The sequence below is a fragment of the Haemaphysalis longicornis genome, unplaced genomic scaffold (genome assembly GCF_048455015.1).
Source record: "Haemaphysalis longicornis isolate Haplotype H1 unplaced genomic scaffold, Haemaphysalis longicornis Haplotype H1 scaffold_4, whole genome shotgun sequence".
Lineage (NCBI taxonomy): Eukaryota > Metazoa > Arthropoda > Arachnida > Ixodida > Ixodidae > Haemaphysalis > Haemaphysalis longicornis.
In genome coordinates this window covers 43,311,391-43,332,618 of record NW_027526361.1, presented here as the reverse complement: position 1 = coordinate 43,332,618, position 21,228 = coordinate 43,311,391, and the positions used below count along the sequence as shown (strand labels likewise).

Below are 21,228 nucleotides of genomic sequence, written 5' to 3'. Positions count from 1 at the left end.
TGCTGGACACGTGCTAACGTGTATGCTTTCATAAGTCGAAAGAAAATTTTACCCGGACCTCACCGTAGCACGATAATTGCAGCACGCGCACAGCGAAAAAAGCACGTGGCGAAGCGGCGGCAGCCACCGCGGACTCCCGCGGAGGGGAGAGTGCAGCGCCACCCGGCGATCGTTCGGGAGCCTATAGGGTGTTCCCACTGGTTTTTTCTCTGAACATCATGAACCAACAGGCCCAGACTTCTACCTTGCTCCGTTACATTTAAGCGTGCCAAAATCAGACCGTTCTGGGAGGCTCTTCGTAAAAGTGCGTGATACCTTGCCACTACTGTATAAGTGTCGCTGTCCCATACGGGATCATCCTGCATGCTTTGCTTGCACTGCAAATTCCTGTGCGTTGCACTTTTCACGCCGTCTCACTTTTCTCTTTCTCTGCCTGCTGCAGCGCGTCCCCCAATGGATCTGCCCGTCACTGGAGGTGTGCGAGGTGGTCACTGTGCCAGCAGAGAGGCAGCGACTGCCAAGTGCAGACGGGTCGGCCTGGGTCGACATTCCCGTACCGTCTTCTCACCTGCCAAGGGCTGCTGTTCGTTGCCGGCTGCTCTCGTATCGGTGGAGGAAAGGACAGGTGAGCTTTGTTTAGTGTGCCATGGCTGATCTTATTCCCCCACCCTTTTGTGGCCTTATTTAAGCTGACGACTCTTTCGAGCACCTTTACGTGTACCTGTAGGAAGTAGTTGTCAATTGTGTCGACTTGACCGCTGGCCCTGAATAAACTCGCGTTCACCAACGATTTGTCGCATTACAGTGTATCTGTCCACTAGCTCTTCGCTGGAAAATCGTAGAAGGTGGTAAGGTCGTCAAAAGTGCCTTACAGTGCTCATTATACGGTTAGTTAACTTAGAAAAATTTATCTGTGCATGTTACTACTCTAGTCGCAAACAAGCTTGACCACATGCACAGAAAGAGAGAGTAGGGAATGGACTGCTGTTAGGATTGATTTGGATTTTCCATGATTGTAGGCCGCAGTTTTGGCACTGTAGCTAGTTATCTTGCCCAAATTAAGTATAACTTTGTTGCCATGAAACGGCGCTGTCAAAGGTTATTGCAACTGTTGTATTGGATAAAATTTTATGTAAAATTTTGTCTACTACAACTGACAGCTTGTAGTAACCATTTGCAGGGATAAACCAGAACCAGCACTAGGGTTCATAGCATCGAGTACAAAAATATGGGTCCTCTTTCCTTTTTCTCCTGTTATGATATCTCTTGCATTTCCTCTTTGTTTGCTGCATCATGTGTATGTCTCCTGCAGCTTGAAACAATTTATTTATATATTTATTTATAATACCTTACAGGCCCATTGAAGAGCATTGAGTAGGGGGGGTTACATTTTTGAAAGAACATAAAAAAAAATAGTGGGGAAAAAGAAGAAAAGACAAGTACACAATATAGAGTTTGGGTAATCGGCTTACAGACGTAAATGAAACACGTCATACATGTTTCTAACAGACAATTATCACTAACGTACAGGGTTTTTGTGGAATAAAAAACATCACAAAACACAAATACAAGGGGGAAACACCCATAAACAGTAACAATATTATTCTAGCAATTCATCATTACACAATTACTAAGAAAAATGTCGGTGCAGATTTTCGGTAAAGCTATCTTGACTAAGTATGGATGCAATTTGGTCAGGAAGATCATTCCAGTGCATGATTGCTCGAGGCAATGCCGATGAATTGAAAGCAAGCGTCTTGCCAAAAATGCGCGTGAAACTATGACTATTATGAAGGCGTTGGGACGTACGTACTGGGGCGTTAAGAGAAAGTGGGTTAGGCCTAATGCGAACTATGTATTTATGAAAAAGGCATAATAGTGCGATAGTGCGACGGGTATCTAGCGGCTGAAATGATAACTCTTGTTTGATTTGGGTAACGCTAAGATGACAGTCGTACTTGCGTGTAATAAATCTGGCGGCTCTGTTTTGAATAGATTCCAGCTGGACGATTAGGTAGTTTTGGTGAGGGAACCAGATTGCCCACGCGAATTCTAGCTGTGGACGAATAAAGGTTAGATACGCATGTTTGTGGACAAGGGCTGGTGCGTATCGTAAATTTCGTCGCAGATAACCGAGCGATTTAGAAGTTAGAAGCCTTTGCGCAGATGGCGGAAATGTGGGTACTCCAAGAGAGATTAGGTATTAGATGAACACCAAGATATTTATAGGAAGCGGCTTGCGAAACTGCACTGTGGTTGATGGAATAAAGAAAATCTGAATTATCGTGCTTCCGACTAAAAGATATTACTTTGCATTTACTCAAATTAAGTGACATTTGCCATGTATTACACCAATTGTAGATTATGTTTAAGTCATTTTGTAAGGAAAGGTGGTCGTTAAGGCTAGTAATCGTACGATATATAATACAATCGTCAGCAAAGAGTCGTATCCGTGATGAGATGTTGAGGGGCAGCGAAGATGCAGCTGAAAAAAGAAAAGACAAAGGCATGTTTTTTTTTTTTTATGGAAAATTTTATTGACTGGAACTGACCTACAAGGTTGAGTGGCATCACAATGGTATGGTAATGCGATATTGCTCTTCTACATGTTATCACTCCTGGCACACAATGTCTGCTTGGTTCTGCCAAGTGCCAAGCATATGCTGTTTATCAGGAACTATACTGCACACTTGATATGACTTGATATGATAGCTGATAGGATTTCAGCAGATATGATTGCCTGCAATAGCCAGGAGAGAGTTATTCAGGGAACAAGCTCTTCCAAAGTTTATGAAGAACTACATAATATCGTTTTGCCCCCCTTTTTTTTCACCAAGGTGTAAAAGGAGCTAAAAATAAAGGCATAGTACCTAAAATTAGAAATGTTTTTTCTGGAAACAGTCAGTGCAATATGTGCATGTTTCTGTTGCATGGTATGCCCATAGGAGCATTTATTCATAAGAGCATTTATTAGTAATTTTTAGTGCCATTGCTTATCTACTATTTTGTCAGTCATTACATTTTTTAAAGTAAAATATTCACTCGATAGAAGAGAGAAATTGTGGCAAGCAGGTGTTTGAAGTCCTGAATTTCCTTTCTCTGAATAAATTTTATAAGTCTTGGCATGTCAGTAGAGTGAGTGGTTTCTTCATTTTACGAGGCTTGGGAGATACCTAGTCATAAAAAATCCTTTTTTACGACTGTTAAAGTAATTGAATAAAAAAAGCCCTTTTCTTAAGAAAGATGGTTAAAATGCGAAGCTTTCTTCCGTGTGACCAAAGCCAAAGTCAAAGGCCAAAACTCAAACTGCTTCGACCGTGTCAGAACAGCGCAATCGCATAAATGCCGGCTTCATAACGCAATGGACCCAGGTTCGATACCAACCACAGGAAGCATTTTTTTCTTGAGGTGCTCGATGGGCTTTCGCTTATCATCATCGCTTTGTGAAACCTATTGTGTAAAGTTGTCTTTCCTGCAGCTTGTTTTGTGGCATCAAATGCCATCAGGGAGGCATAGCAAGCGTTGCTTTAAAAAAAATTGAGGGCAGAATAAAAAATAACATTTAACTGCAAGATTACTTTCTGTACACAATGTTATGATAAACTGAACAAAAATTGGTGCGATAATAGACAACTAAATACTTATATGTTACGGATGAGCACTTTTGGCAGCACACTGTGGAGCCTCCATTTTTTGACACTGCTTGAGTGAAAATCGTAAATACAGTAGACTCCGGTTAAGACGAACTCCGTGGTTAATGTGAACAACACTTTTGTTCTCTTGTGAAGGGCACAACGCAAGAAACTTCCGCTTAAAGGAGCACTGACATGAAATTTCAAAGCTAGGCTAACTAAGTAAAAGGCTTCCTTTGTATATGGAGATATCTCCCAGCAAGTTTCAGCTGCAACCGTTCAGTATAACATATTTTAAATCCATTTTAATCTTTGCGTTTATGAGAAAGCCCGGAACGCAATCGGCATCAGCGTGACGCCGTCTACTCCTCCTGGGCCCAGACTGCCAACATGAGGGCTCCCGTGACGTGGCCAACATGCTGGCTGTGGTTAGCGTGCGCTGTTCTGCCGTGCTTGCATGTCATGGTTTTGGGAGTGACGTCACGCTGCCCGGCGCATGTAGGTAGTGGAGACCACGGCTGGTCTGGGCACGCGAGCGCGTGCGTCCACACTGGTGGTGGTGCGACGATAACGGTGACGTCACGAGCGCCCTCCTGTCATGGTGGCCAGCTCCTTCTTCAGTTAGTCGAAACTGAAACTGACACAAATAAACGAGACTGTCTAATGTGCTATTTAATGATTAGTGGGTTCATAGGCACCCATAGCAGCAGAGAAAACTTTACACAAAAATTCCGTGTCAGTACTCCTTTGAGATGAATTTCTTATAAACCAACCAAATTTTCAATTTTCACGGTCCCTTTGATTTCATGTCAAAGGGACACTGAAGTGATATGTAAACATTGCGGGATTACTAGCGCAAATTGTAGTCCGGAGTCTCCAGGCCATGTTTCGACCACTCTGGGCGCGTTTACGCGATTTTATTTAGTAGAAAAATTAATTCGAAAATGCTGTCCTCCTCTCTTTATGCTCGCCCATTTTCTGTGGCGTTTTCGTGTGGCGTCGGGAGGAGCCGAGCTCGCAATGGGCTGCGCTACTGCACGGCTCCCCGGCCTTCAGACAGAGTCAGTCGGCCCAGCGTTTCGTCCGCCGGCCGCCGACGGGTCGTCGCAATTCGTTCGCTCAGTTGAAACGAAGCCAGGACACGTTTGTGAATAGAAGAATGTGCCTTTATTTACTTGGTTAGTTTGTACACTGTATCTAGCCAAGTCAAGGTCGCTTCACACAAGCGCTGCATATGTAACGATTCGCTGACTGGTACGCCAGTAGGAAAATATAAGGCCTCTTGAAGGCGGGAGAAGAGTCAGCGAAGTCAATATAGGTACTAAGGAAATAAAATCAACTGATATTTTTACCATACAGCGTAAAACTAGGGTGCGGGAAGCACTTTTTTGCGCTGGGCGAACAAGCACAGCGGCCAGCAGCACGACTACGCATCTACGAACGCTTTTCCGTCTAAGAAATGCAATTGCTAGATGTTAGATATTGTGGAAACTTGGGTGATGCTTACTGCACAAGTGCAAAACAACAAATAGTCACTTAAGCTGCTTAGAATGCTAAAACTAAATAAAAGTGTAAACTGGTTATACATTATATACCTTATATTTCCAAGGTAGGCAGCGATCGCCCGTGGCCGAGTGGTTTGGAGCGCTAGGTATGTCATCGCAAGTGTTTTGCGACTTCCTTCGAGAGACCGGGGCCCATGTATATTTGTAAATAAGTTATTTTTATGCCAACAGGCATTCTATCGCACACAAAAAAAAAAAAGTCACAAGTACGAATCCCCGCGGGTACGTGCTTTTTTTTTTTTTTTTTATATAAGTTAACTTTTTGTTTTCCGCCGATGTTTTCTATACTGAGTTCACCTTTTCTTGGGCCGCAACGTTCATTGCTCCACGAACTAGTTCACAGAACGCGCGCAGGCTGGCACTGGCGCGCTAGCGAGTTCTCGTTGGCTTGCTGTTGCCATAAGCACTGACTGCTTGCGGGCAGTGGGCACAGGCCAGAATCAACAGACCCTTGGTCTGGTGCGAACACGCTTTTTACAATACAGGCATGAGTGAGGCAAGCTCCAAATATGGGGGAAAAGCGAATGGCATTTGAGCGTCTGCGGGGACGCGGAGGGCGTTCATGCATTGCGTAGGCCTCAGCTAGTGAATGCTACGATTCCAAGCCGTCCTGGGAAGCTTATCTTATGCATTTTACAGCCGACAACATGGCGGAAGCGCGGTACGATGATTACTGAGATATTGAGAATGCCCATCTAACAACGCCATCGGTTGTGTTTTACAGAACCGAAACCGAAACTTGTTTGATTGCTAACCTTGGGTATCGTCCAATCACGGTGCCCCCTCCTCCCAACGTCACAGCCTTAGTTGGTGCGGCCACCGCAAACCGTGCATGGTAGTTTTTCTTCTTTCGCGCTTTGTAAAATAATTACCGATTTGTCAACCGGATAAACGATGAAAAGTGTGCTAATTTGAGCCAGTCTACGCAATGCAAGCAAAAACGGGAGCTTGACAAATTCACTTCAGTGTCCCTTTAATGGGAGTGTACTGTGGTCTTGTTATCAAACCACTTGCATCAGCTTTCATTTGATGAAATGCACCTATCAAAATTTTGTTTAATCCAGAGTGTCGAACCAAAAAAAAAGAATACTGGTTTGGGTTCGGGTGGATTTATTTCGTTCCAGTTCAGCTCTGGTTCAACTAAATCACACACCGAACCGGTTCGTGAACCGGTTCGATGAGTTTAATTATCAGCGAAGTAAGAAAACAATTTTTAGTGGTTTGAACTGACCATAAAACAAAATACAAACGAAAATCCAAAATACTGCTTTTGCCGTGTAACAGTGTTCTTATTTCAAAGGCAAGTGCAAACAAACTTTGCCAGGTATTAGAAAAATCAGATGAAGCAGTGAAGATTCACCAGCCACTTTCTTGCCAAGAACTTATGTCTTGGGGGGTTTTCACGAGAGACAGGATTGTGTTTGGTTGACATTCTTAATTTGGAAAGCAAAAAATTTATATGTAGCTCCTTGTGCACAGGAAATATCTGAAGTTAGTTTTTGCAGTAACAAAACTTTCCGTTAAAAAAAAAAAAAACTTTACCATCCCTTCCTCAAAAAAGTTGAGAGAAGCGTGACGGCTTTCTCGCATCAAAACTGCGTCAAAAGTGATCAAAAGCTTCGCTAAAAGTGTGTTCAATCTTTGCTGAAAATGCATTCTCTCCATTGTCAACCTTCAAAGACCCAAATTGCAGACGAACGAACCCGTGTGATGATTTCTCGTGCACTAAGTAACCGCATCTGTGAACGATCTAAATGTATATTGATACGTGGTTTATGAGATAAAGGTATAGGGACCGGGCGGCCGTTGTATGGCACCACCGTCGCTTCAGCAAACAGCGTTGCCAGTGGAAATCGCTCGTCAGTGGAATGCCGGTGGTGGTCAGCGCAGCGTACTTGTGCGTGGCTTTCCACCCTTCTGCGGTGCGACTTGCAAAGCTTAAATAACTGCAAGGACTTTTTCAGTTCGGGGAACCTTGAGAGTGGGTACAAGCTTTATGAGGCGCGAGCCGTGCACGATTGACATAAGTGCAAGCAACAGACAACGCTTAGTGCGCCAAGCTGCAATGCCGAGATAGAAGTGCAAGTTCATTCCCTCATGTAGCTGTCGTTGTACACAGAGCAAATTTTTCATGCCTTTGTTCTTTGTGTGCAGATTGGCAAATCGATGAACAATTTTCTGCTAAATGCTCCAGCAAAGGTGCTGTGGACGGCTGATTGAAGCGTGCTGCAGCACTGGCATTCGCAGTTGGTGAAGGAACAGCGTCGTGCATGAGCAAAAGACCCAATTTTGGGAAAAGCGGGGGGGGGGGGGGGGGCTTTTAAGATTTACCCCAAAGGAAAAAGGCTGGGCTCAAGGGATGATGCTATATATAACCACCTCATTACTTATGATAGAGACGTGGTCAATTTAGCGGCAATACGTTTTCAACAGTCATTAGGATGCATTTATGGAATGAACACTGCATGACTAGTGAAACGTTATGTATTGCTTCATGTGGAAAGCAATGCTTTATGCCTGTCGTAATACTTGGTTGCTAGCTAATTGGTTCATGGTCTGAAAGAAGTTACTGCATGGCTAAACGAGGAGAGAGACAAAAGGGTGCCAAAGAGCTGCCTCTAGCTTTACATCCGAATGCTGTGGTTGCGTTTTACCATGTTTCTGCCACCTACGTTTGAAAAAACAAACTGTGCCGCATGCACTGTGTTGAAATAGTTGTCACAAGTTGTGGGTTCAAGCGAAGCGCTCGAAATTATAAACAAAGAGGCAGGAATTTTGAGAATGGTCTATTCATGGGTAAAACTTCTGCCGCTTCTCCGTTTCACTGACCTTGTGTTTTCTTGGCCGTTATAAACGTATCAGCCTAAACAGCAACATTTAATTTTTTCTTTGTTGAGTTAATGACTTGGTAATTTCATCAGTTCATTGTTTTTTATTTTTTGCTTTTAGACAAACACATGATTAGGTATAACTTTTTATTCCGTTATTTCATTTTTAAGATGCTTTTTCTTTTAATTTTTAAGTTTTTTTTTTAATTTCCTGCAGCATATATTGGTTGCCATACTTAGCTATCAATACTCAAATTAAATGATTTTGTTTCGTTTGTTTTTTGTTTTTGTTTTTTTGTACACTGCCAAAACATTTTCATGACCATGCTGCAGTAATTGAACTCGTACATAAGAGCCGTTCCCTTGAAACAAACTGCGACCAGGCATCCCGCCGTTTAGGCTGCTGCGGAATGTCCCTTGTGTGGAAGCTGTTGCGATTCAGACCGGTGGAAATGAATGTTAATGCAGTGTAGACCTCATATAATGTATGTCGTGGGAGCCGTGATAACCTGCACCATAAGCGGTACCGCAGTATGAACAAAACATGCGCGAATCTAACGATATCGCAAGCTACCTTTCAGTCATTCGTTTTTTTATCATCACCCAAACAAACGGTACTTAAAAACAGAGGTACGGTTTTTATTTCGGTTTTTTTTTTCCTCATCAGACGCTCCTGCATGGTCTTACAAACCGCGAGCTCAGCTTTCATTTATTGAGGGATCTGTGTTTCAGTGTCTTGAATAACAGATGTGGCAGAGAGGAAAGCAGCACGGCTTATCTCTTTCAGTACGGCGCCATAGGCCATTGGACGCCGGTGTCCGATGATTTCAAACGTCCCGCGAAAGCTAAAAGCGCCGCCTGGTGGACAACTAACGCCATCTGGTGTATTTATTGACAACTCAGTTTTCGATTTTATTATGTTTTGTTGATATTTTGCGTGCAGAGACCGTGCAAAGAGTGAAATTGGAACTCGCAGTAGTGGCGAGTTGTGTGAAAACAGCGTCCGCTGTATTTGGGCTGTATTTATAAACAAAACGGGCTTCCTATCTGACGACTGTGGCTTTACACATTGATGTGTAGGGTCTGGACAACGTACGGTAGGGATATTTTGCCAAATGTGCCGCGTCATATCGCGTTATCACCTTCATGATAGCCTGGCACTCGTGTGGGATTACCGCTACGGAGCGATGCACGACACTTCTCAAAAGCGCTGGATTTTTTTTCTGGTTTTTTACCACCAAAGGGAAAAGTATTTTGTGTCAGAACACAAAAAGTGTGCTTGGATGCATGACCAACTTACACTCGAGTGGCTTCGAGGAGTGGCACAGCCGTTAGTTCTGCTAGGTTGACAGGGCCACAAAAATACAAAACTTGGTGTACAGCGTTGATATATATATTGAATCATAGGCGAGAAATGTAGGAACAATTTGTATATCTTAGAATTCATAAAATAATTTTTAGGCTCATTACAACCGCCTATATACGCTGCATGTATACTTTTTTGTGCGTTTTTTTCTGATTATTTGACTAATAAACTGTAAGTAATTGTACTTTTCACAAAACTGCTGGTATGTGTTTGCAAGAGCAATCTATTAGCTACAATTACATGCATAGCAATGCTAAATGTATACACTAGCTCAAGAGAAAAAAATAGTTTTGTGGGAGCACTCATAATCGGCCGTTTTTCCGCCGTAACGAAAGAGTTATGCCAGCGAGACAACGTGATAAAAACGCAAGACTTTTTTTTTTTCCTTTTTTCCTTTTTTACCATCCACACCTTGTGTTCGTGATGCCAATGCGATTGCTTATCAGCCCAATGTGCAGGTAGCGGAAACGTCCGGTGTTATGGCTTGGCTCGATATCTCCAGTTGTTCGAAAGGAAAAGGGTCGTTGCTTATCTGCTTAATGCTCTAATCGGGGTGTCGAACCGGAACCAAACCGAAAACTGGAACTGAACCAGAATTTTTCCCCAGAATCAGAACCGAACCAAACCCGTATTTTTCCCACCATTTTGGAACTGAACCCGAACCGGAACGAATTGAAGGAAGTGTTCCGAACTGGTTCCAGGCACGGTTAAGTGAAACGGTTCTGGGATGAGTTGGGTCACACGTTAAAGATTCCCAGGTGGTCAAAAAAAATCCGGAGCCCTCCACTACGGTGCGCCTCATCGCCTGCTTTGCATTGGCGCATTAAATACTACAATCAATCATTCTGGGATGAGTTGGAGTGAACAAAAATATTGAGCTGGTAGCACCACCATAAATATTTTTGGGGCCCTTGGCATTTGGAAATTTTGCAGCGCTCTTCCTCTGAACCAATCAGAAAATTTATTTGCACACAAAAATAAAAGTTTGAAAGTTTTTGGGTGACAACAACTTAAATGCTATAAACGTTATGCACGTATTGCGCTGTTATCATTGAAATATCGATGCATATACGTTATCGTTTTTCGTCTACATGAGAATAACGGCCACCGCGGGCATTGATCCTTGCCTGCAGCTTAGCCACTGAATCGCTCCTGCGTTTAACACTTGTCACCTATATTGCTACTGTTGCAGCGAAAAAAGGGCAGCGTCAATGTTTTATATTGCCTGCAGGACGCACAAAATGTGTCATTTCTTTCGCTCAGCCTTGCACTGTGCACAAGCAAGGAGCAGCAACATACCATTGCAACATTGCCGCACAGGCCTTTCCTTCCTTATGTTGCGACCACGTATCTAGACTTGATAGTCTTGTGATCGCACTGATGGTGGGAAAGGGAAAATTCCCGAATTACATTCACTTCGCATCATCAATAATGGGTGCTCGAACCGTTTCACCGTGAACCAGTAACCATTATTTTTTTTCAGTTGCGTTCCAGTTAGGGTTCAGCAGGATAAAAAAATACCGGTTCGGGTTCAGTTCCGGCAGAAATACCAGTTCGGTTCAGGTTTTTGGCTCTATTCGACACCCTGGTTTAATCATATTGATTATGATTCCTTACTGTCATTTTTAAAAGAGTGGAGCTATGGGATTGTAGTGTGGTGCATTTTGAATTAGTCGCAATGATCTTTCTTGTGATACATCTGGGTGACTGAATTTGGTTTTACCTGTTTTAAGGTATAAGTGCACCACTGTGTAATCAAGTTGTTTCTTGAACCAAACTGGTAATAGATTTCATTTTTACTCATTGCTCCAATAGAACATGAAATTTCAATATGGACACTGTCAACATGAGCTGACCAGTGGAGGTTTTCTTGAAAATGAGCACTAAGAAACCCGTGGGTTGTCCCTCTCTTGATAAGTTCATTGGAAAATCGTATTACAATTTCGTGTTTAGTACATCTGTTTAAAGAATGGCTTTGTTTCTCGCTCGACAGGAGGCTGTCACAGGAAGCCGGTGGTTTTCCAGCCCCCTGCCAGCGTCCAAGGGCCTGCTCCTCCATTGCCACGGAGGTGGCTTTGTGTCGCAAACTCCAGACTCCCATGAGGTAAGTTACTGAGCAGGGTGTGCACTTTTGGTTTTTCACTGGGCATCTGTGAGTGAGGGTTTTTGCCTTTGATGGGGGGACAAAACAAATACCTTGTTCAGTTGATTTGAAGCTGACACTTTTCTTTAAAAAGTGGGATGCAAAAGTCATGGGTTTGATGATTCGAGGATTTATATTAAAATGCGCCGAGTATTTGCGGCCTTAGCCAACCAAAGTGCGTCCGACAGGCCACCATTTCTGTTATGCTCGCTAGTGTTCCGTATTGGGTTGGCAGTACAAATTAACGTGCTTGGGGCCATAATGGCACCATTGGTGGCTTTGTTGGTAGTGGTGTCGTCATAGTGGCACCTTTAACGGAAAGTTGTGCTGGCTGGCGGCTGAGGATGTGTTGAACCTTGTGGGGTCGCCTAGCGTCTCTAAATAAGCTACGCTTAAGAGTACCGCCACTCCGCACACCCGGAGGTGTTTGGGGGCCATTTTGTTTCTGGCTTGCAGTGTTGCCATCTCTCCGAACGAAACCGCCACCGGTTGTGACGGGCAGAGTGCGACCGGCCGCTCTAGCGCCCGCGTAGCCGAGAGAGAGAGAGGAGAGGCGCCCAAAAACAAAATGGCTGCGCCCATATGTAAACAAACATCACGTGGTGCCGACGACCAATGGAAATCCCGGCGGCACATAACAATGAGAGAAAAGAGTGCCGATACTCTAAAAGCCTTTATTTAGTGACGCTAGGGTCGCCTACGTAAGGCTAGCCTGCGAAGCAAACTTCACCTGCTAGCGCTTACGCAATCGTCCCGCCATATAACTTGGCGGCTCTCACGCTGCTCCCAACCCGCCGTGTGCAAAGTCGCGCGTGGCTCAGGGTTCGGGCGAAAAAGGACACCACGGACTCACAACAAACCATAAACAGGTTTATTGTAGCTAATATCGTTGCACGTGCAAACAGACCGGCAGCCACAGCAGGGAGGATAGTCCTGTCCTACTGCAGCGTTCTCGTAAGGGAAGACAAAGGGTTTGGCTTACCGAGTGAAGGTCGCGGGGGCGGGTGGATTCCGGGGTCGGGGCAGGGAAGGTCCTTATGCCAGGAGGTCGATGCGTCGAAAGAGAGCAGGTCCCAGCTCGCAACCTCCGACCTTGGCTCTTGCCGAGGACCGGTTTTTCCCCAACCTCCTCCTCCCGGAGCTACGAGCGTGCCCTCCGAGGCGTCGCGGAAAAAAAGGGAACCAAGACCCGAAACGGGTTGTTACCGGGGTGGTTGGCAATGTACTGCGCAGCGCATTGCTGCGAGAAGGTTGCCCCCGTGCCGGCAGCGTCAGCCGGCTTGGCCATAGCCGCCGGCGTGTGCTCGAAGTGGGAGAGGGGGGCAGGGCGTGAGTGCGCTCCCCACAACCTCCAGGAAAGATGGCTTTGATGAAAGAAACGTCCATTTAGGAGGGGATTTTGAGACGAACCTACGATGACATCCCGAAAAGCTTCACTGCAGGCTCACTCAAAAAGGGCACCATTCCAAGTGCACTTGGCAGCATGAACTATTGCGCACAATCTGTCAGGGTGATAGCTACAAGCAGGAAAGTAACAACAAACCCTGCTGCAACAGCATTGCTTAGGGAACCAAAACAGGTTCATGGCTAATAAATGTCGTTTTAGCCCTGTGATTGCTGTCGTCCTTGTCTGTTCTGGCTGGCTTACATGCAAGGAAATGTCTAAAAATTTTCCCTTCTTTCGAATTTCAGGCTTTACTAGATTTGAGTAAGTTTGGTAATGATTTTCTCTGGGCTGATTTGAATAGTTGCAAAAACAAGACAAAACGAAACAACTACCCGGCCACAGCCAGGAACACTGCAATGAGAACTCGACTGGTCACTTTTTATTGCAACGCATGCAATCCGTAAACTTTATTGACAAGCACAAAACAAGCCTATAACTCTAATAACTTTTAAAATAATGGGGATTGAGATGTCAGGCCATGGTTTTTTTGGCCTCTATATTATCGATTTAGAGGTAGGTTGGAAAGGTAGCAGGAGTTGGGAATGTGGCATGTTGGTGCTGATCAGGGTTTTCCCAAGGAATTTTTGAGAGGTGAACATTTTGAGAATGGTGGGGAGGGAGGGGGGGGGGGGCTGGAAGTTTAGTGATTTGAAATTTTCTTCACAAAAATTGAACAACTATGGTCAAATAATGAACATTGTGGGGCTTCCACCAAGGTGCAAAGGGAGAGCTCTTGAATAGAATAAGAAAGGGATAAGCGCAAGCATTGACTTTAACATTGGTCTGAAGCGGACAATCAGAGACTAACAAGATGGCGGGAGGCGCGGCCCGCTGCTTCTGGCATTGCTGCCGCACAGTGGCAGTGTTTAGTTCCTCAGGAGTGCATTTCAAACGGGTCAGACGGAGGGAGTGGGCGGTGAAGCGGAGCAGCGGGTGGCATTTCCACCGCCGCCCAGTGTGAGGAGAACCCTGGTGCTGATAATCAGTCATGTGCACATTTTTTGGTATGTTTGCTCAATTTTAAAACGCGAGTAACGATGACAAGGACGAACATTGAGCCGTGCCTCACGATGTGCCCCTCCCAACCCCTGCTGCCAGATCTACCTGCGGGATTGGGCCAAGGACCTTGACGTGCCCATCCTGACCATCGACTACTCGCTCTCCCCCGAAGCACCCTTCCCCAGGGCCCTGGAGGAAGTGCTGCACGTGTATGCGTGGGCCCTCGTCAACCGGGAGAAGCTGGGTGAGCAGCTGTCGGTGTCGCCTAGCTCCAAAGGATGCACAGGATACTTAAAGGGATTGAGTGGTTGCAGTAGAACCGGAGGTTTAAGTCTTTAAGTTTGTGTTCAAAGTACTGTATTTGCACGATTCTAACATGCACCTTTTTTCCCTGTAAGTAGCCATAAATTTGCGTGTGCGCTAGAATCGGTCTCGAAACCGAAATCGGCTTTCAATGCTGCCTGCTTTAGCTTTAATGCCAGCAGGAGCTCAATAAGCAAGTTTATGAAGCACAGAATTTTGCTGCCGCAGTTTTGTGCACCAAATAAAATATCATCTGCAAGGTACGTTATCATGGGATTTACATCTGCGCGGAAGAATAAGCTTCAAAATATTTTTTTTTTAATTTTCATAAGCAAACTTAGAATCATGCACATATGGTAATCTCAATCCAGAAACGTGGAATGCTAATTTTACAACATTATCCATTGCGAACCAGTTTAGCTATGAGTGCAATTTTAATTTTTATGTCAGAGAAGTATGTAGTTCTCAACTGCGGATATGTTGGTGACTGTTTGTGGAACATACAGGAGTTATGGAGACTGCTCTGAAAGTGAGAGAGAAGGGGTGGAGGCTTTGTGTGCCCAAGTTTACAGGCTGGTTTCATGCGTGTCGTGCATGTGTGAGGTTTTTAGCGCAGCCTTGAGCTTCTTGGAGAAAAGTCAACAGCAAAAGGGTGCATGCATGCATGCCTGCAACAGTGGTGATCAAAGAAGGATCACTTGCTTTCTCGGTGTTCTTTAGCTTAACAGCACTCGCTGTGCAATTAGCGGTGATTTTTAGGCAGGGGAATTGGAAGGGGTAGAACATGTAAAAGTGCCTTCCGCTTCCACAGGCTGGACTGGCGAGAACATCTGCGTGGCCGGGGACAGCGCGGGAGGAAACCTGGTGCTCGCTCTGTGCCTCAAGACCATCGAGTTGAACATTCGGTGCCCCAGCGGGGTGTTTGCTGCGTACACGCCCGTCATGCTCAGCATGGCGCCGTCCCCTTCGAGGATCCTGTGCGCCGTGGACCCCTTGCTTCCCCTGGGATTCATGCTGACCTGCCTGCATGGTAACCCGGTCCTCATAGTCGGTCACCTTTCCCACCTGTTACAACATGCTTAGCCCTTTGCGATATGCATTAGGATGTAGCCGTCAAAAAAAATTGGAACTGCCTGTGTATGCTTTTGATAACCAAATTTTCACTTAGTAACCATGAACAACTCGATCTCATAAGTAGTTAATAAATTAGGTCGTGTCCTAATGGTAAACACGCTATCGTAAACGTGACCGCAGTTTTCTAACCATTGTTATAATAGATAATGTATACACATTATTGTGATCTATAGCCCCTATATATTAGGAGGGTAACAGCTTCAGTTTTGCTTTAATAAATGTTTTAACTAGATAGAAAACTTAAAACCAAAAACACCTACTTGACGTGCCAAGCATTTGTCGTGTCAAGTAGGTATTCTTTTTTGGCGCTAAGTAGGTGTTCTTGAACTGCACTTAACTCTTTCGCTACCAATTTTTAGATCCTGAGACATATATTTTTTTAAAAACACAGGAAGTTACAAAAAGGCAATCAGTTACACCAACAGAAAACTTTAAAAAATGTTTGCATTGTACAGACACCATGAGTTTGCCTTATTAGAAATAACTGCTCTTTATTGCTGCTACCCTCTTTATTGCTGCTACCACAGAATCATGTGGAAATGGCATGGACATTCTCTGAAAGTGAAATATGTATTACATTTAAAACATTTCCAGTCCTTGGAAAAATGCCCAAATCAGTAAAACTGCAGAGAGCAAACAATTACACTTACCAACTCCTAGCTTTCAACCCTTCGCCATGGTTAGGACCAAAATCTTAACATATTTATTCCACACACCTTGAGCGGTGTCTTTCAGAAACAGTTTAGGCACTGCTTTTATTGGGATGCCAAACATGGTTTATCAGCTGCATAGTGGCATTCATTCCCTTTGTCTGCCGAAACGTAAAAAGTGACTTGCACCTCACGGTGTTTTTTTTCGAAGTCATTTTCTTACAAGGCATTGTGAGCAGCTGTCAGTGTTTCTTCAAAAAAATGTCAAAAGGCATTGTCATGGCAGATTGTAGAGGTGATGAGTGGGGCAGAGAAACATTGCATTACGGAAGTAGCCACTCGACCAAGCACAGTGGCTTGCGCTGCTGCCGTCTGACGTAAGCAATGCTTGCACACGTGCGCAAGCATTGGCAACGATTCTGCCGCAGATAATCCTGTTTCTTCAGTCGTCGCCTTTGTTTAGTAAAGACAACTGATAACGTCAAGTGTGTGCTCTCCTGAGCGCTTTTTGAAGGCGGGATAACTTTTTGTTGTAACGGAAGGATCATACGTCCAATCATATGTCCAATGAAACATTCAAGGATCATATGTCAATTAAATGACCAATGAAGCCTTTTTTCGTAAGGAATAAACAGTTCAGGCCGGCATTTCTTTATCCCATTTCCCTCCTATTCTTCCGTAATGTTTATTAAGAGCACAACACAAAATGCTGACCGACTTTACACGATTGTCTCCATCTTCCTAAAAGTCGGTTCTCATCGGCTTTTACTCTCATTGGAGAGGTAAGAAAGCCAATTGGAGAGGGTCTTTTTGATGCCATCTTGGTATGGCGGCACCTCTGACTGTACAGTCGTTATGCCCCGCCCATCTATGCCACCCATAGGGGGGGAAGGCAGTGAAAATAAATGCGCATTTGCCTATAAAATTAGCCGTCCTGTTGAGCATAGTAGCCGCTAGCGCTAATAATCACTGGTGTTTGCCGCTGGCTGTGTGTCTGTGCACTGGGCTGTCACGCTGATGTGCATGCATCTCTTGATTGCACTTGTACGCAAAGAAAAGCATTTAGACGAAATCAAAACTGAAGTGAAGCTTACTGCTTGTGCTGAGGAATTTTTTTTTCTTTCTAATTTTTGCTAGCTCTGCACATAGTCAGCTATAGTTTGTGCATATACAGTGAAAGCTCATTAATTCAAACTTCAATAATTTGAATTTATGGATAATTCAAACTGTACTATTTGGTCCGGCCAAGTCTCTATAGGAGTCTGTGTATTGAAAAGCCTGTTAAATCGAACGCGAGGGGCCTCCGCCACGGATAATTCGAACCACATGCCACAGCGCTGGAAGCTTGGGACCTGGCGGACGGCCAGAGAAACGGCCCCGAAGCTTTACTACTACTATTACTACGGCCCACATGCGACGCTACGTCGCCTCTAGAAAGTAAAACCAGACAGAGTTTAATTGGGTAAAAGCAATCTAAAACCTCCATAGTGCATGTTTTAGAACGAGTTTCTTGGCAGACTACGTTGATGTGGACACGAGTTCAGGGTGTGGGGCATGCTGACAGGTGGCATCATTTCTGAGGTCAGAAGCGTAGAACCTGTCGCTGCCAGTGACCACGAGGTGGTGGGTGAAGCACCAGTGCAGCCTTCACTTGGAAGTAGTGACTGAATGGAATGTTAGTCGTCTGTTCTTCAGTTTTGCAGTACACGTAAAGGAGGCCTATCGCTACATTCACTCGTTAGAGAAAAAAGTGGTAGTTTTCGCCTTGAAGCATAAAAGGCAGGTTTTAAAGGAGCCATGAAGAGAAAACACAAGTTTGGTTCATTCAAAAGATTGTCTCGTTAGAATCATACTGACACCACTTTTAACGTAAACTTCGCTCAAATAAGCTACATAATTAGGAAAAACGGGAATGGTCATGCGACCCACCAGCTCATTTCCCGCAACAGAACCTGTGATGTCACATGGGCTAAGCTCTGCGATTGGCGGAGACTGGCAGAAGCAGACGCAAATTAGGTAGAGCTTACAAACTAGACGAACGAGCGATTTGCGCTTAAATTTAGGGCACATTCTTTACAAAGCAATAGGAATGATGGGACAAACAGTGGAAGTTACGAAAGCACATGTAAACATAGAAGTACTGATGCGTTCTGCTGTTCGTACTGTGCACAGCATGCTTTGGTTTAGCTGCACAGCACTATGGGGCTTGGGGTTGTCTCAGACGACACTGGCCGATTGACGCAAGCAACGGTGTCTTACGTGACCCCATTTGTCGAGCGAGCACTGTTTCAGGGAACGAATATTTTCTCCCAGAACAAAAACAAGCCAGGTTTAAATGCGGGCAAAAACAAACCAAATGCTTGCCACAGTATGGTGGCGCCATCTAGGTTACGGAACGTAAAGAAACGCGGGAACAAACCAACACCGCTACAGGGTGGAGACAACCTTTGAACGGTCCCGTGCCGCCGCAATTGGGCCAACGGGCTCAACGCGTTATTCTTTTCGTTTCCCACGAGACCTAGCAACGCGAAACAGACAATATGATTCAAACTTCTTCAGTAAACCGCGTTGCGGCGATAATTTTAGCGCGGTTTTGACACAATGACTTGCTTCGGCGGCGAGCGAGCAACCGAACATGGCGGCGCCAGCGTTACGTGTCTCTACCCTGTACGGCGGATGCGTGAATGAAGGCACTCTAGGCTGCAGAGCGGTCGGTTCCCGTGATGTCACTATGTCACTTGGGACCACGAAAACGCACGATTGAGCGGGAAAATCAAAATTTTAACCTAAATTGTTTAATTTCTCAGTGAATAAAGCACCGTTTGTATCCGGACAAGCGCTGGGGGCACTATAAAACACGAAATCTTTCGAATAAAACCAACTTGCATTTTCTCTTCATGGCTCCTTTAATTAACATGGCCATTTTCAAGCATTCAATGTATTTACATGTCTCTGCCTTAGTGCTTGTTTCACAAAAACTCTTAGGGAAGCTCTACCAATCCCATTTGGCCGTTCATGATTGGTGGTGTCCCCTATCGTAGTGCGGGAAAGTGTATGAAGTGACAATATCTGTATTGACGACACTCTAATCTACTGATGTAGGGCACTTTGCTTTTACGCTTTAGTGTCCCTTCAATGAGTAACAATGTCTCTACGTAACGTCTCAGTCTGACCTGAGGTGCGCAAATGCGTGTACATTTTTCATGCAAGTGCGGCTTTGCACCTACATCTGCCCGCACTACTCTGTCACTAAACAATGACCACTGAAACACGTGAAGACAACATTTCAGCTCTGCAAAAATTATGCCAATGTTTGGAGTGGTTGAATGTCTCAGTCCAAGTCACTCCAAATGCACAATACCGGATGATATTTTTGTAATCGATGTCTATGGTTTGTAGGGCCAGCACTACTAAGTTCTTCATCGCAAGATTTTTTAGAATTTGTATTGTTGTATTTGATGTGTAGGGCCAAAACTACCAAGTAGGCATTGCAGGATTTTCATATTACATAAATGGTGTTTGCCTTTTAGAAAACATTTAGTGCATGGTTTAACCTGGCATTATGCTGCTTCTAACCCAAGGACCTTGTCCTCTTTTCAGTGGCTTGTCCTTTTCTTTTTCTTTGAAATTTAGTTAGCTTCGATTAAAATAAATCAGCTTGGAGTTTCCCAAACCGTCTCTGTTATACACCATTGGATTTTGATTGATGTGTAGCTCAGTGGCATAAGCAACTTGGCATCAAGATTGCCACTAGTGTCGCCAGTTCTCAACTCAGTCCCTGTGTGATGTCTCATTGTGAATTGTTGCTTTGCATTGCAGCGTACATTGGCTGTGCTGCTGAGCCAAACATCCAACCGTGTCCTAAGGAATCGCCGGGGAAGGTGCCGTGTCCTCTGGGTGCCACGGGGAACACATCGGCTTCTAGCTGCGCTCCCTCAGAAGGCGATGCCAGCACCGAGCCTCAGTCAGTCGTCCACGACTCCCCAGATGCTGCCAACCTGTTGCCCGCCTCGAAGACAAAGATGCCGCTGACCCGGACGAAGAACATCGTGCAGCTGGAAGTGGCGGGCGAGCTGCCGAGTCGCTACCTGTGCCGCTTTGCGTCGCAGTACAACGACGGCGCCACCTCATGTCCCATCGAGCGGCACCAGGAGGACCACATGGTCCTGGAGATGCCCGTGGACCTGACGTTCCCCGTGCGGCACCGGTGCTGCCGTGCAGCCGCCCACTGGGTGCGCGCGCTGGCCACGGTGCTGAGCGCGAGCCACCTGTACCAGCGGCACGTGCTGGCCAACTGGGAGCTGCTGTGCGGCCAGGGAGCCAAGCGGCGCAAGGGCCTGGGCACCCCCTGGTTCCGCCGGGCATCCCGCTTCGACCGCAAGTTCCAGACCATGAAGATCCTGGCCAGCAACCCCTTCATCTCCCCGTACCTCGCCCCCACATGGATGCTCGAGAGGATGCCGCCCTGCTACTTCGTGGTGGGCACTCTGTCTGCTTCTCTCTGATAGCGTGCATGCTCAGCGGCTTGGCCCCTAGGTGGTGAAAAGTGAGCTCTAACCCCTGTATTCACAGCCCTAACTCAAGTATCACTTTTGCCTCTTGACACCTTTCGGTTCCTCATCGCGTTTTAAGAACTGAACTTACACTGAAAGGATGCCTTTCGCGAATGTATCGGCCCAAAAAGTAAGCGCGACTTAATGCAGCTCCTAATCTACCTTAGTGCGCCTTTTCCCAACCAACATTGCAGGCTACGGCAATGCCTTTGCTGAGGTGTCAGACTTCGCGCATCGTTTACGAGAAATTGATGCAGTAAACAGTGAAGCGCTTTCTGCGAGCAAAAAAGATCCATGCCCACACCTGCCACCCGGACGCAGTCGTGCGCACACTCGTGCACCGCCTGCATGCAATGCGTCTAACGTCGGCACCATGGCGCTGCCTCCGCGCATAGAACGATGCCAGCAGGTGTAACTACAGTTGGTTGCCACTTCCCAGAATGCGCCTATTCGGACAAACCAAGTTACAGGTGCGAGAAAGAGAATGATGCTGTGGTGAAATTTACGCAAAGGATAGACTTGCGCGGCCATAGTGCAAGCGACCATCAAATATCGGCCGTGGTGTTAAGCCGAAAGTTTTCTGTGGGGACCGGCCACCGACAGAGCTG

General features: G+C 45.5%; 1 protein-coding gene across 1 annotated transcript in view; it reads left to right on the top strand.

The window, feature by feature from the left end:
• The window catches only part of LOC144178602 (hormone-sensitive lipase-like), a 29,681-nt gene that overhangs the window by 5,961 nt on the left and 2,492 nt on the right, over window positions 1-21,228 (top strand). The window contains exons 3-7 of the mRNA XM_077706565.1: window positions 443-625; window positions 11,385-11,495; window positions 14,080-14,224; window positions 15,095-15,313; window positions 19,887-20,545. Coding sequence (XP_077562691.1) covers window positions 443-625; window positions 11,385-11,495; window positions 14,080-14,224; window positions 15,095-15,313; window positions 19,887-20,545 — 1,317 coding nt within the window. The remainder of the gene's footprint in view (window positions 1-442; window positions 626-11,384; window positions 11,496-14,079; window positions 14,225-15,094; window positions 15,314-19,886; window positions 20,546-21,228) is intronic.